The following is a 13501-nucleotide window of genomic DNA, read 5'->3' as shown; positions in this document are numbered from 1 at the left end:
GATCTTGCCGGAGATGAAAGGAACAAATGGTTCCAAGAAGATCAAGGAGTCCTAGCTATCATCCAAAACTCACTTGATGCCCCTATCCTAGAAGCTTACTCCTATTGCGAAACCGCAAAGGACTTATGGGACACTCTCAAGAAGGTGTTTGGAAATATTACCAATGTCAACCGTATCTTTGAGATTAAGAGGGCTATTAACAATCTCAACCAAGAAGATATGGAGTTCACCAAGCATTTTGGGAAGTTTAGGTCCTTGTGGGCTGAACTAAAGATGCTTAGGCCGGCGACAATAGATCCAGCCATACTGAACGAGAGGCGTGAACAAGACAAGGTGTTTGGTCTACTCTTAACCTTAAACCCCTCCTACAACGACCTCATCAAGCACATCTTGCGGTCAGATAAGCTTCCAAGCCTTGACGACGTTTGCAACCAAATCCAAAAGGAGCATGGCTCCATGGGTCTATTTGGCAGCAAAGGAGAGCTAGTGACCGCCAACAAAGTCGAGATGGCGTCCTCAAACCGAGGCTACTACAAACCGGATGACAAGAACCCACCGGTATGTGAGCACTGTAAGAAGGTTGGCCACTTCAAGAGCCGCTGCTGGATTCTTCATCCACACCTTCGCATTAACCGTGGAGGACCAAGCCGCGGAGGGCTACCGAGAGCCCATCAAGCAGCTGTAGCGGGGGAAACACCAACTTCCGAACCAAACCAACAAGCTGTCGGAGGAAATGGAACTGCACTCGCTGCCTCCTCCGAGCTGGTGAGGCGATCCGACCTTGATGCGCTCATCAAAGCCCTCAAGGAGGCCTCCGGTAAATCCTTTCTTGCCTTAAACAAAACTAAACCTCTTATTGTTGATTCTGGTGCATCACATCATATGATTAGTGATCCTAGGTTGATTAGTAATATTAAACCTGCTAATGGTAATGTTGTGATAGCCAATGGTGAGAAGGTACCAGTTAAAGGCATAGGGAATTTGAAATTGATTGATAAGGAAACTAAAGCCTTTTATATGCCAACTTTCACATCTAACTTGCTATCAGTTAAGAGAGCCACCACTGATTTAAATTGTTATGCAATATTTGGTCCTAACAAGGTTCATTTTCAGGATATTGAGACAAGTAAGGTTCTTGGACAAGGAGGTTCCAAGGATGATCTCTATGTGCTTGAGGACTTAAATTTATCTACTTCTTCTGCATCTTGTTTTAATTCGGTTGTTGTTGAACCTAATGACTCTATCTTACATGCTAGGCTAGGACATCCTCACACTAGAGCATTAGCATTAATGTTTCCTAAAATTTCCTTTAAAAATGATGAGTGTGAGGCTTGTATTCTTGGTAAACATTGCAAGACTGTTTTCCCTAAATCTACTACTATCTATGAAAAATGTTTTGATTTAATTCATTCTGATGTTTGGACATCTCCTTGCCTATCTAGAGAAAATCAAAAGTATTTTGTGACTTTTATTGATGAAAAATCAAAATATACTTGGTTAACCTTCTAAGGATAGAGTTCTTGAGGCCTTTACAAATTTTCAAAATTATGTCACTAACCATTACCATGCCAAGATTAAAATCTTAAGATCAGATAATGGTGGAGAGTACACAAGCCATGTGTTTAAACAATACCTAGCCAAACATGGAATTCTTCACCAAACTAGTTGTCCATACACACCACAACAAAATGGAGTGGCTGAGAGGAAGAATAGGCATCTCATGGAGGTAGCAAGGTCTATGATGTTCCATACAAGGGTGCCAAAACGTTTTTGGGGAGATGTTGTACTTGCAGCCTGCTACCTTATCAACCGCACGCCAACAAAGATTCTTAATGACATATCTCCATTTGAGGTATTGAATAATGCAAAGCCTACCTTTGATCACTTAAGAGTATTTGGTTGTGTGTGCTATGTGTTGCGACCAGGTGAACTACGAGACAAGCTTGATGCTAAGAGCACTAAAAGCATGTTTATCGGCTACTCTACAACACAAAAAGGGTATAAGTGCTATGAACCGGAGACTAGGAAGGTTCTCGTATCTCGTGATGTTAAGTTTGTGGAGACACGAGGGTTTTATGATGAGAAGAACTGGGATGAGCTTCGTAACCTCTCAGCCTCACCATCCGATCGGACACGCAACCTCCGAGTGCTTCTTGAGCGGCTAGGTATCGAAAACGATCGGGTCAGTCACGAACCTGCCGGGACAACATCACCAGCACACCCTGAGCCATCTATGGAACCTGCTCATGATGCACCTCCACCCGAGGAATCACCTACGGAAGACAATGTCGAGTCATCGCCTACCGATGAAGTCCTGACCGAGGTACCAGTTCCCCAAGACAGTGCTGCCCCTGAGGCTGGAGCCATAGTTCCTCTTAGGCGTAGCCAACGCATCAAGTACCCTCCTACCAATTGGAAGAACACTCGTGTCTACTACAACAACATGGCCGTTGCCCATCCAATTCAAGCCGTTTGCTCTCTTGCCCACTTTCCTATGGATCATCAAGTGTTCCTTGGTCACATTGATGCAAATTGGATTCCTAGGACCTATGATGAGGCTAAGCATCACCAGGTGTGGAGAGAAGCGGTCGATGCCGAGAACACGGCCTTGGTTCAAAACCACACATGGGACGAATCCGACTTACCCAAGGGCAAGAAGGCTGTAACCTCTCGATATATCTTCACTATCAAATATAGGAGCAATGGGGAGATTGAACGCTATAAACCACGCCTTGTTGCTCGAGGCTTCACGCAAACGTATGGGGAGGACTACCTTGATACGTTTGCTCCGGTGGCTAAACTTCACACTGTCCGAGTTGTGCTCTCACTCGCCACCAACCTCGATTGGGAACTTTGGCAAATGGACGTGAAGAACACCTTCTTGCAAGGAGAACTTGAAGATGAAGTGTATATGCGGCCACCACCAGGGTTAGAAGACACCATTGGTCCGGGAAAGGTCTTAAAACTCAACAAGGCGATCTATGGCTTGAAACAGTCTCCAAGGGCATGGTACCATAAGCTAAGCAGCACTCTACTTGACAAAGGTTTTCGTAAGTCCGAGGCTGATCACACCCTCTTCACCTTACCAAGCGCCAATGGTATAGTAGTCATTCTAGTGTATGTTGATGATATCATCATCACTGGAAGTGACTCGGTAGGTATTCAGGACACTAAAACCTTCTTGAAATCAGTATTTGACATTAAAGATCTTGGAAAGTTGAAATATTTTCTTGGGATAGAAGTTTATAGATCAAGTGAAGGATTATTTTTGTCTCAAAGGAAATATGCACTTGACTTACTGAGTGAAACAGGAAAATTAGGATCTAGGGCAGTGTCAACACCCCTTGAAGAGAACTATAAGGCCGGAGGACAGTGGGAGCTTGACAATGCCCCATTCAAGGATGAATTTGGAGTGTTTAGAAAACACTTAAACCCGTTTTTTCCCAAAAGAGGCTTAATCCGAGAAAACAGGCTAAAACCGAGAGAAAAAATTTATTCGAAGCAGTATTAGGGTCAAAATACGTAACAATCCAATTCCATTGACTAATTATAAGAGTTTGGGTTGAATTTGGAGTGTTTAGACAACACTTAAACCCGTTTTATCCCAAAACATGCTTAAACCGAGAAAACAAGCTAAAACCGAGAGGAAACATTGATTTGAAGCAGTAAACAGCTATGTTACTCTTTCTAGGGTCAAAATATGTAACAATCCAATGCATTTTGACTAATTATAAGAGTTCGGGTTGAATTTGGAGTGTTTACACACCAATTATACCCATTTTGTCCCAAAACAGGCTAAAACCGAGAAAACATTGATTCTAAGCAGTTAATAGCTTTGTTACTGTTACTAGGGTCAGACTGTGTGACAATCCAATGCATTGGACTAATTCTAGCGAACAGGATGAATTTGGGGTGTTTAGACAACACTTAAACCCGTTTTTTCCCAAAACAGGCTTAATCCGAGAAAACAGGCTAAAACCGAGAGAAAACATTTATTCGAAGCAGTAAACAGCTATGTTACTCTTTCTAGGGTCAAAATATGTAACAATCCAATGCATTTGACTAATTGTAAGTGATCAGGATGAATTTGGAGTGTTTAGATAACACTTAAACCTGCTTTATCCCAAAACAGGCAAAAACTGAGAAAACTTTGATTTGAAGCAGTAAATAGCTATGTTACTCTTTCTAGGGTCAAAATATGTAACCATCCAATGCATTTGACTAATTATAAGAGTTAGGGTTGAATTTGGAGTGTTTAGACAATACTTAAACCCGTTTTATCCCAAAACAGGCTAAAACCGAGAAAACATTGATTCAAAGCAGTTAATAGCTTTGTTTCTGTTTCAGGGGTCAGAATGTGTGACAATCCAATGCATTGGACTAATTTTAAGAGATCAGGATGAATTTGGAGTGTTTTGAAAACACTTAAACCCGTTTTTTCCCAAAACAGGCTTAATCCCAGAAAACATGCTAAACCCGAGAGAAAAAAATTATTCGAAGCAGTAAACAGCTATGGTACTCTTCCTAGGGTCAAAATATTTAAAAATCCAATTCCATTGACTAATTATAAGAGTTTGGGTTGAATTTGGAGTGTTTAGATAACACTTAAACCCGTTTTATCCCAAAACAGGCTTAAACCGAGAAAACAGGCTAAAACCGAGAGGAAACATTGATTTGAAGCAGTAAACAGCTATGTTACACTTTCTAGGGTCAAAATATGTAACAATCCAATGCATTTGACTAATTATATGAGTTCGGGTTGAATTTGGAGTGTTTAGACACCAGTTATACCCATTTTGTCTCAAAACAGGCTAAAACCGAGAAAACATTGATTCAAAGCAGTTAATAGCTTTGTTACTGTTTCTAGGGTCAGACTGTGTGACAATCCAATGCGTTGGACTAATTTTAAGAGATCGGGATGAATTTGGAGTGTTTAGAAAACACTTAAACCCGTTTTTTCCCAAAAGAGGCTTAATCCGAGAAAACAGGCTAAAACCGAGAGAAAAAATTTATTCGAAGCAGTAAACAGATATGGTACTCTTCCTAGGGTCAAAATACGTAACAATCCAATTCCATTGACTAATTATAAGAGTTTGGGTTGAATTTGGAGTGTTTAGACAACACTTAAACCCGTTTTATCCCAAAACATGCTTAAACCGAGAAAACAAGCTAAAACCGAGAAGAAACATTGATTTGAAGCAGTAAACAGCTATGTTACTCTTTCTAGGGTCAAAATATGTAACAATCCAATGCATTTGACTAATTATAAGAGTTCGGGTTGAATTTGGAGTGTTTACACACTATTTATACCCATTTTGTCCTAAAACAGGCTAAAACAGAGAAAACATTGATTCTAAGCATTTAATAGCTTTGTTACTGTTTCTAGGGTCAGAATGTGTGACAATCCAATGCATTGGACTAATTCTAGCGAACAAGATGAATTTGGGGTGTTTAGACAACACTTAAACCCGTTTTTTCCAAAACAGGCTTAATCCGAGAAAACAGGCTAAAACCGAGAGAAAACATTTATTCGAAGCAGTAAATAGCTATGTTACTCTTTCTAGGGTCAAAATATGTAACAATCCAATGCATTTGACTAATTGTAAGTGATCAGGATGAATTTGGAGTGTTTAGATAACACTTAAACCTGCTTTATCCCAAAACAGGCAAAAAACGAGAAAACTTTGATTTGAAGCAGTAAATAGCTATGTTACTCTTTCTAGGGTCAAAATATGTAACCATCCAGTGCATTTGACTAATTATAAGAGTTAGGGTTGAATTTGGAGTGTTTAGACAATACTTAAACCCGTTTTATCCCAAAACAGGGTAAAACCGAGAAAACATTGATTCAAAGCAGTTAATAGCTTTGTTACTGTTTCAGGGGTCAGACTGTGTGACAATCCAATGCATTGGACTAATTTTAAGAGATCGGGATGAATTTGGAGTGTTTTGAAAACACTTAAACCCGTTTTTTCCCAAAACAGGCTTAATCCTAGAAAACATGCTAAAACCGAGAGAAAAAAATTATTCGAAGCAGTAAACAGCTATGGTACTCTTCCTAGGTTCAAAATATGTAACAATCCAATTCCAATGACTAATTATAAGAGTTTGGGTTGAATTTGGAGTGTTTAGACAACACTTAAACCCGTTTCATCCCAAAACAGGCTTAAACCGAGAAAACAGGCTAAAACCGAGAGGAAACATTGATTTGAAGCAGTAAACAGCTATGTTACTCTTTCTAGGGTCAAAATATGTAACAATCCAATGCATTTGACTAATTATAAGAGTTCGGGTTGAATTTGGAGTGTTTAGACACCAGTTATACCCATTTTGTCTCAAAACAGGCTAAAACCGAGAAAACATTGATTCAAAGCAGTTAATAGCTTTGTTACTGTTTCTAGGGTCAGACTGTATGACAATCCAATGCATTGGACTAATTTTAAGAGATCGGGATGAATTTGGAGTGTTTAGAAAACACTTAAACCCGTTTTTTCCCAAAAGAGGCTTAATCCGAGAAAAAAGGCTAAAACCGAGAGAAAACATTTATTTGAAGCAGTAAACAGCTATGGTACTCTTTCTAGGGTCAAAATATGTAACAATCCAATGCATTTGACTAATTGTAAGTGATCAGGATGAATTTGGAGTGTTTAGATAACACTTAAACCTGCTTTATCCCAAAACAGGCAAAAACCGAGAAAACTTTGATTTGAAGCAGTAAATAGCTATGTTACTATTTATAGGGTCAAAATATGTAACCATCCAATGCATTTGACTAATTATAAGATTTAGGGTTGAATTTCGAGTGTTTCGACAATACTTAAACCCGTTTTATCCCAAAACAGACTAAAACCGAGAAAACATTGATTCAAAGCAGTTAATAGCTTTGTTACTGTTTCTAGGGTCAGAATGTGTGACAATCCAATGCATTGGACTAATTTTAAGAGATCGGGATGAATTTGGAGTGTTTTGAAAACACTTAAACCCGTTTTTTCCCAAAACAGGCTTAATCCCAGAAAACATGCTAAAACCGAGAGAAAAAAATTATTCGAAGCAGTAAACAGCTATGGTACTCTTCCTAGGGTCAAAATATGTAACAATCCAATTCCATTGACTAATTATAAGAGTTTGGGTTGAATTTGGAGTGTTTAGACAACACTTAAACCCGTTTTATCCCAAAACAGGCTTAAACCGAGAAAACAGGCTAAAACCGAGAGGAAACATTGATTTGAAGCAGTAAACAGCTACGTTACTCTTTCTAGGGTCAAAATATGTAACAATCCAATGCATTTGACTAATTATAAGAGTTAGGGTTGAATTTGGAGTGTTTAGACACCAGTTATACCCATTTTGTCTCAAAACAGGCTAAAACCGAGAAAACATTGATTCAAAGCAGTTAATAGCTTTGTTACTGTTTCTAGGGTCAGACTGTGTGACAATCCAATGCATTGGACTAGTTTTAAGAGATCGGGATGAATTTGGAGTGTTTAGAAAACACTTAAACCCGTTTTTTCCAAAAAGAGGCTTAATCCGAGAAAAAGGCTAAAACCGAGAGAAAACATTTATTCAAAGCAGTAAACAGCTATGGTACTCTTTCTAGGGTCAAAATATGTAACAATCCAATGCATTTGACTAATTGTAAGTGATCAGGATGAATTTGGAGTGTTTAGATAACACTTAAACATGCTTTATCCCAAAACAGACAAAAACCGAGAAAACTTTGATTTGAAGCAGTAAAATAGCTATGTTACTCTTTCTAGGGTCAAGATATGTAACCATCCAATGCATTTGACTAATTATAAGAGTTAGGGTTGAATTTGGAGTGTTTAGACAATACTTAAACCCGTTTTATCCCAAAACAGGCTAAAACCGAGAAAACATTGATTCAAAGCAGTTAATAGCTTTGTTACTGTTTCAGGGGTCAGACTGTGTGACAATCCAATGCATTGGACTAATTTTAAGAGATCGGGATGAATTTGGAGTGTTTTGAAAACACTTAAACCCGTTTTTTCCCAAAACAGGCTTAATCCCAGAAAACATGCTAAAACCGAGAGAAAAAAAATATTCGAAGCAGTAAACAGCTATGGTACTCTTCCTAGGGTCAAAATATGTAACAATCCAATTCCATTGACTAATTATAAGAGTTTGGGTTGAATTTGGAGTGTTTAGACAACACTTAAACCCGTTTTATCCCAAAACAGGCTTAAACCAAGAAAACAGGCTAAAACCGAGAGGAAACATTGATTTGAAGCAGTAAACAGCTATGTTACTCTTTCTAGGGTCAAAATATGTAACAATCCAATGCAATTGACTAATTATAAGAGTTCGGGTTGAATTTGGAGTGTTTAGACACCAGTTATACCCATTTTGTCTCAAAACAAGCTAAAACCGAGAAAACATTGATTCAAAGCAGTTAATAGCTTTGTTATTCTTTCTAGGGTCAGACTGTGTGACAATCCAATGCGTTGGACTAATTTTAAGAGATCAGGATGAATTTGGAGTGTTTAGAAAACACTTAAACCCGTTTTTTCCCAAAAGAGGCTTAATCCGAGAAAACAGGCTAAAACCGAGAGAAAAAATTTATTCGAAGCAGTAAACAGCTATGGTACTCTTCCTAGGGTCAAAATACGTAACAATCCAATTCCATTGACTAATTATAAGAGTTTGGGTTGAATTTGGAGTGTTTAGACAACACTTAAACCCGTTTTATCCCAAAACACGCTTAAACCGAGAAAACAAGCTAAAACCGAGAGGAAACATTGATTTGAAGCAGTAAACAGCTATGTTACTCTTTCTAGGGTCAAAATATGTAACAATCCAATGCATTTGACTAATTATAAGAGTTCGGGTTGAATTTGGAGTGTTTAGACACCAGTTATACCCATTTTGTCTCAAAACAGGCTAAAACCGAGAAAACATTGATTCAAAGCAGTTAATAGCTTTGTTACTGTTTCTAGGGTCAGACTGTATGACAATCCAATGCATTGGACTAATTTTAAGAGATCGGGATGAATTTGGAGTGTTTAGAAAACACTTAAACCCGTTTTTTCCCAAAAGAGGCTTAATCCGAGAAAAAAGCTAAAACCGAGAGAAAACATTTATTTGAAGCAGTAAACAGCTATGGTACTCTTTCTAGGGTCAAAATATGTAACAATCCAATGCATTTGACTAATTGTAAGTGATCAGGATGAATTTGGAGTGTTTAGATAACACTTAAACCTGCTTTATCCCAAAACAGGCAAAAACCGAGAAAACTTTGATTTGAAGCAGTAAATAGCTATGTTACTATTTCTAGGGTCAAAATATGTAACCATCCAATGCATTTGACTAATTATAAGAGTTAGTGTTGAATTTGGAGTGTTTCGACAATACTTAAACCCGTTTTATCCCAAAACCGGCTAAAACCGAGAAAACATTGATTCAAAGCAGTTAATAGCTTTGTTACTGTTTCTAGGGTCAGAATTTGTGATAATCCAATGCATTGGACTAATTTTAAGAGATCGGGATGAATTTGGAGTGTTTTGAAAACACTTAAACCCGTTTTTTCCCAAAACAGGCTTAATCCCAGAAAACATGCTAAAACCGAGAGAAAAAAAATATCGAAGCAGTAAACAGCTATGGTACTCTTCCTAGGGTCAAAATATGTAACAATCCAATTCCATTGACTAATTATAAGAGTTTGGGTTGAATTTGGAGTGTTTAGACAACACTTAAACCCGTTTTATCCCAAAACAGGCTTAAACCAAGAAAACAGGCTAAAACCGAGAGGAAACATTGATTTGAAGCAGTAAACAGCTATGTTACTCTTTCTAGGGTCAAAATATGTAACAATCCAATGCAATTGACTAATTATAAGAGTTCGGGTTGAATTTGGAGTGTTTAGACACCAGTTATACCCATTTTGTCTCAAAACAGGCTAAAACCGAGAAAACATTGATTCAAAGCAGTTAATAGCTTTGTTATTCTTTCTAGGGTCAGACTGTGTGACAATCCAATGCGTTGGACTAATTTTAAGAGATCAGGATGAATTTGGAGTGTTTAGAAAACACTTAAACCCGTTTTTTCCCAAAAGAGGCTTAATCCGAGAAAACAGGCTAAAACCGAGAGAAAAAATTTATTCGAAGCAGTAAACAGCTATGGTACTCTTCCTAGGGTCAAAATACGTAACAATCCAATTCCATTGACTAATTATAAGAGTTTGGGTTGAATTTGGAGTGTTTAGACAACACTTAAACCCGTTTTATCCCAAAACACGCTTAAACCGAGAAAACAAGCTAAAACCGAGAGGAAACATTGATTTGAAGCAGTAAACAGCTATGTTACTCTTTCTAGGGTCAAAATATGTAACAATCCAATGCATTTGACTAATTATAAGAGTTCGGGTTGAATTTGGAGTGTTTAGACACCAGTTATACCCATTTTGTCTCAAAACAGGCTAAAACCGAGAAAACATTGATTCAAAGCAGTTAATAGCTTTGTTACTGTTTCTAGGGTCAGACTGTATGACAATCCAATGCATTGGACTAATTTTAAGAGATCGGGATGAATTTGGAGTGTTTAGAAAACACTTAAACCCGTTTTTTCCCAAAAGAGGCTTAATCCGAGAAAAAAGCTAAAACCGAGAGAAAACATTTATTTGAAGCAGTAAACAGCTATGGTACTCTTTCTAGGGTCACAATATGTAACAATCCAATGCATTTGACTAATTGTAAGTGATCAGGATGAATTTGGAGTGTTTAGATAACACTTAAACCTGCTTTATCCCAAAACAGGCAAAAACCGAGAAAACTTTGATTTGAAGCAGTAAATAGCTATGTTACTATTTCTAGGGTCAAAATATGTAACCATCCAATGCATTTGACTAATTATAAGAGTTAGTGTTGAATTTGGAGTGTTTCGACAATACTTAAACCCGTTTTATCCCAAAACAGGCTAAAACCGAGAAAACATTGATTCAAAGCAGTTAATAGCTTTGTTACTGTTTCTAGGGTCAGAATTTGTGACAATCCAATGCATTGGACTAATTTTAAGAGATCGGGATGAATTTGGAGTGTTTTGAAAACACTTAAACCCGTTTTTTCCCAAAACAGGCTTAATCCCAGAAAACATGCTAAAACCGAGAGAAAAAAATTATTCGAAGCAGTAAACAGCTATGGTACTCTTCCTAGGGTCAAAATATGTAACAATCCAATTCCATTGACTAATTATAAGAGTTTGGGTTGAATTTGGAGTGTTTAGACAACACTTAAACCCGTTTTATCCCAAAACAGGCTTAAACCGAGAAAACAGGCTAAAACCGAGAGGAAACATTGATTTGAAGCAGTAAACAGCTACGTTACTCTTTCTAGGGTCAAAATATGTAACAATCCAATGCATTTGACTAATTATAAGAGTTCGGGTTGAATTTGGAGTGTTTAGACACCAGTTATACCCATTTTGTCTCAAAACAGGCTAAAACCGAGAAAACATTGATTCAAAGCAGTTAATAGCTTTGTTACTGTTTCTAGGGTCAGACTGTGTGACAATCCAATGCATTGGACTAATTTTAAGAGATCGGGATGAATTTGGAGTGTTTAGAAAACACTTAAACCCGTTTTTTCCAAAAAGAGGCTTAATCCGAGAAAAAGGCTAAAACCGAGAGAAAACATTTATTCAAAGCAGTAAACAGCTATGATACTCTTTCTAGGGTCAAAATATGTAACAATCCAATGCATTTGACTAATTGTAAGTGATCAGGATGAATTTGGAGTGTTTAGATAACACTTAAACCTGCTTTATCCCAAAACAGGCAAAAACCGAGAAAACTTTGATTTGAAGCAGTAAAATAGCTATGTTACTCTTTCTAGGGTCAAGATATGTAACCATCCAATGCATTTGACTAATTATAAGAGTTAGGGTTGAATTTGGAGTGTTTAGACAATACTTAAACCCGTTTTATCCCAAAACAGGCTAAAACCGAGAAAACATTGATTCAAAGCAGTTAATAGCTTTGTTACTGTTTCAGGGGTCAGACTGTGTGACAATCCAATGCATTGGACTAATTTTAAGAGATCAGGATGAATGTGGAGTGTTTAGAAAACACTTAAACGCGTTTGTTTCCCAAAACAGGCTTAATCCCAGAAAACATGCTAAAACCGAGAGAAAAAAAATATTCGAAGCAGTAAACAGCTATGGTACTCTTCCTAGGGTCAAAATATGTAACAATCCAATTCCATTGACTAATTATAAGAGTTTGGGTTGAATTTGGAGTGTTTAGACAACACTTAAACCCGTTTTATCCCAAAACAGGCTTAAACCGAGAAAACAGGCTAAAACCGAGAGGAAACACTGATTTGAAGCAGTAAACAGCTATATTACTCTTTCTAGGGTAAAAATAAGTAACAATCCGACTAATTATAAGAGTTCAGGTTGAATTTTGGAGTGTGTAGACACCAGTTATACCCATTTTATCCAAAAACAGGCTAAAACCAAGAAAACATTGATTCTAAGCAGTTAATAGCTTTGTTATTGTTTCTAGGGTCAGAATGTGTGACAATCCAATGCATTGGACTAATTCTAGCGAACGGGATGAATTTGGGGTATTTAGACAACACTTAAACCCGTTTTTTCCCAAAACAGGTCTAATCCGAGGAAACAGGCTTAAACCGAGAGAAAACATTTATAAGAAGCAGTAAACAGCTATGTTACTCTTTCAGGGGTCAAAATATGTAACAGTCCAATGCATTTGACTAATTGTAAGAGATCGGGATGAATTTGGAGTGTTTAGATAACACTTAAACCCGCTTTATCCCAAAACAGGCAAAAACCGAGAAAACATTGATTTGAAGCAGTAAACAGCTATGTTACTCTTTCTAGGGTCAAAATATGTAACAATCCAATGCATTTGACTAATTATAAGAGTTCGGGTTGAATTTGGAGTGTTTAGACACCAGTTATACCCATTTTGTCCCAAAACAGGCTAAAACTCAGAAAACATTGATTCAAAGCAGTTAATAGCTTTGTTACTGTTTCTAGGGTCAGAATGTGTGACAATCCAATGCATTGGATTAATTCTAATAGAACGGGATGAATTTGGATTGTTTAGAAAACACTTAAACCCGATTTTTCCCAAAAGAGGCTTAATCCGAGAAACCAGGCAAAAACCGAGAGAAAAAATTTATTCGAAGCAGTAAACAGATATGGTACTCTTCCTAGGGTCAAAATATGTAACAATCCAATTCCATTGACTAATTATAAGAGTTTGGGTTGAATTTGGAGTGTTTAGACAACACTTGAACCCGTTTTATCCCAAAATAGACTTAAACCGAGAAAACAGGCTAAAACCGAGAGGAAACATTGATTTGAAGCAGTAAACAGCTATCTTTCTCTTTCTAGGGTCAAAATATGTAACAATCCGACTAATTATAAGAGTTCGGGTTGAATTTGGAGTGTGTAGACACTAGTTATACCCATTTTGGTCCCAAAACAGGCTAAAACCGAGAAAACATAGATTCTAAGCAGTTAA

The 13501-nt window shown here is 37.5% G+C and overlaps 1 protein-coding gene across 1 annotated transcript; it reads left to right on the top strand.

Moving 5' to 3' along the window:
• Positions 1-219: 219 nt before the first annotated feature.
• LOC147950152 (uncharacterized) lies at positions 220-2715 on the top strand. Its single transcript, XM_087512288.1, has 3 exons — positions 220-949; positions 1998-2572; positions 2698-2715. Exons 1-3 carry the CDS (start codon positions 220-222, stop codon positions 2713-2715), a joined length of 1323 nt encoding a protein of 440 aa, XP_087368414.1.
• Positions 2716-13501: the final 10786 nt, after the last annotated feature.

Source organism: Camelina sativa, chromosome 1, assembly GCF_030686135.1.
Source record: "Camelina sativa cultivar CO46 ecotype springtype chromosome 1, ASM3068613v1".
Taxonomy (NCBI): domain Eukaryota; kingdom Viridiplantae; phylum Streptophyta; class Magnoliopsida; order Brassicales; family Brassicaceae; genus Camelina; species Camelina sativa.
This window is presented reverse-complemented; position numbering and strand designations above follow the sequence as displayed.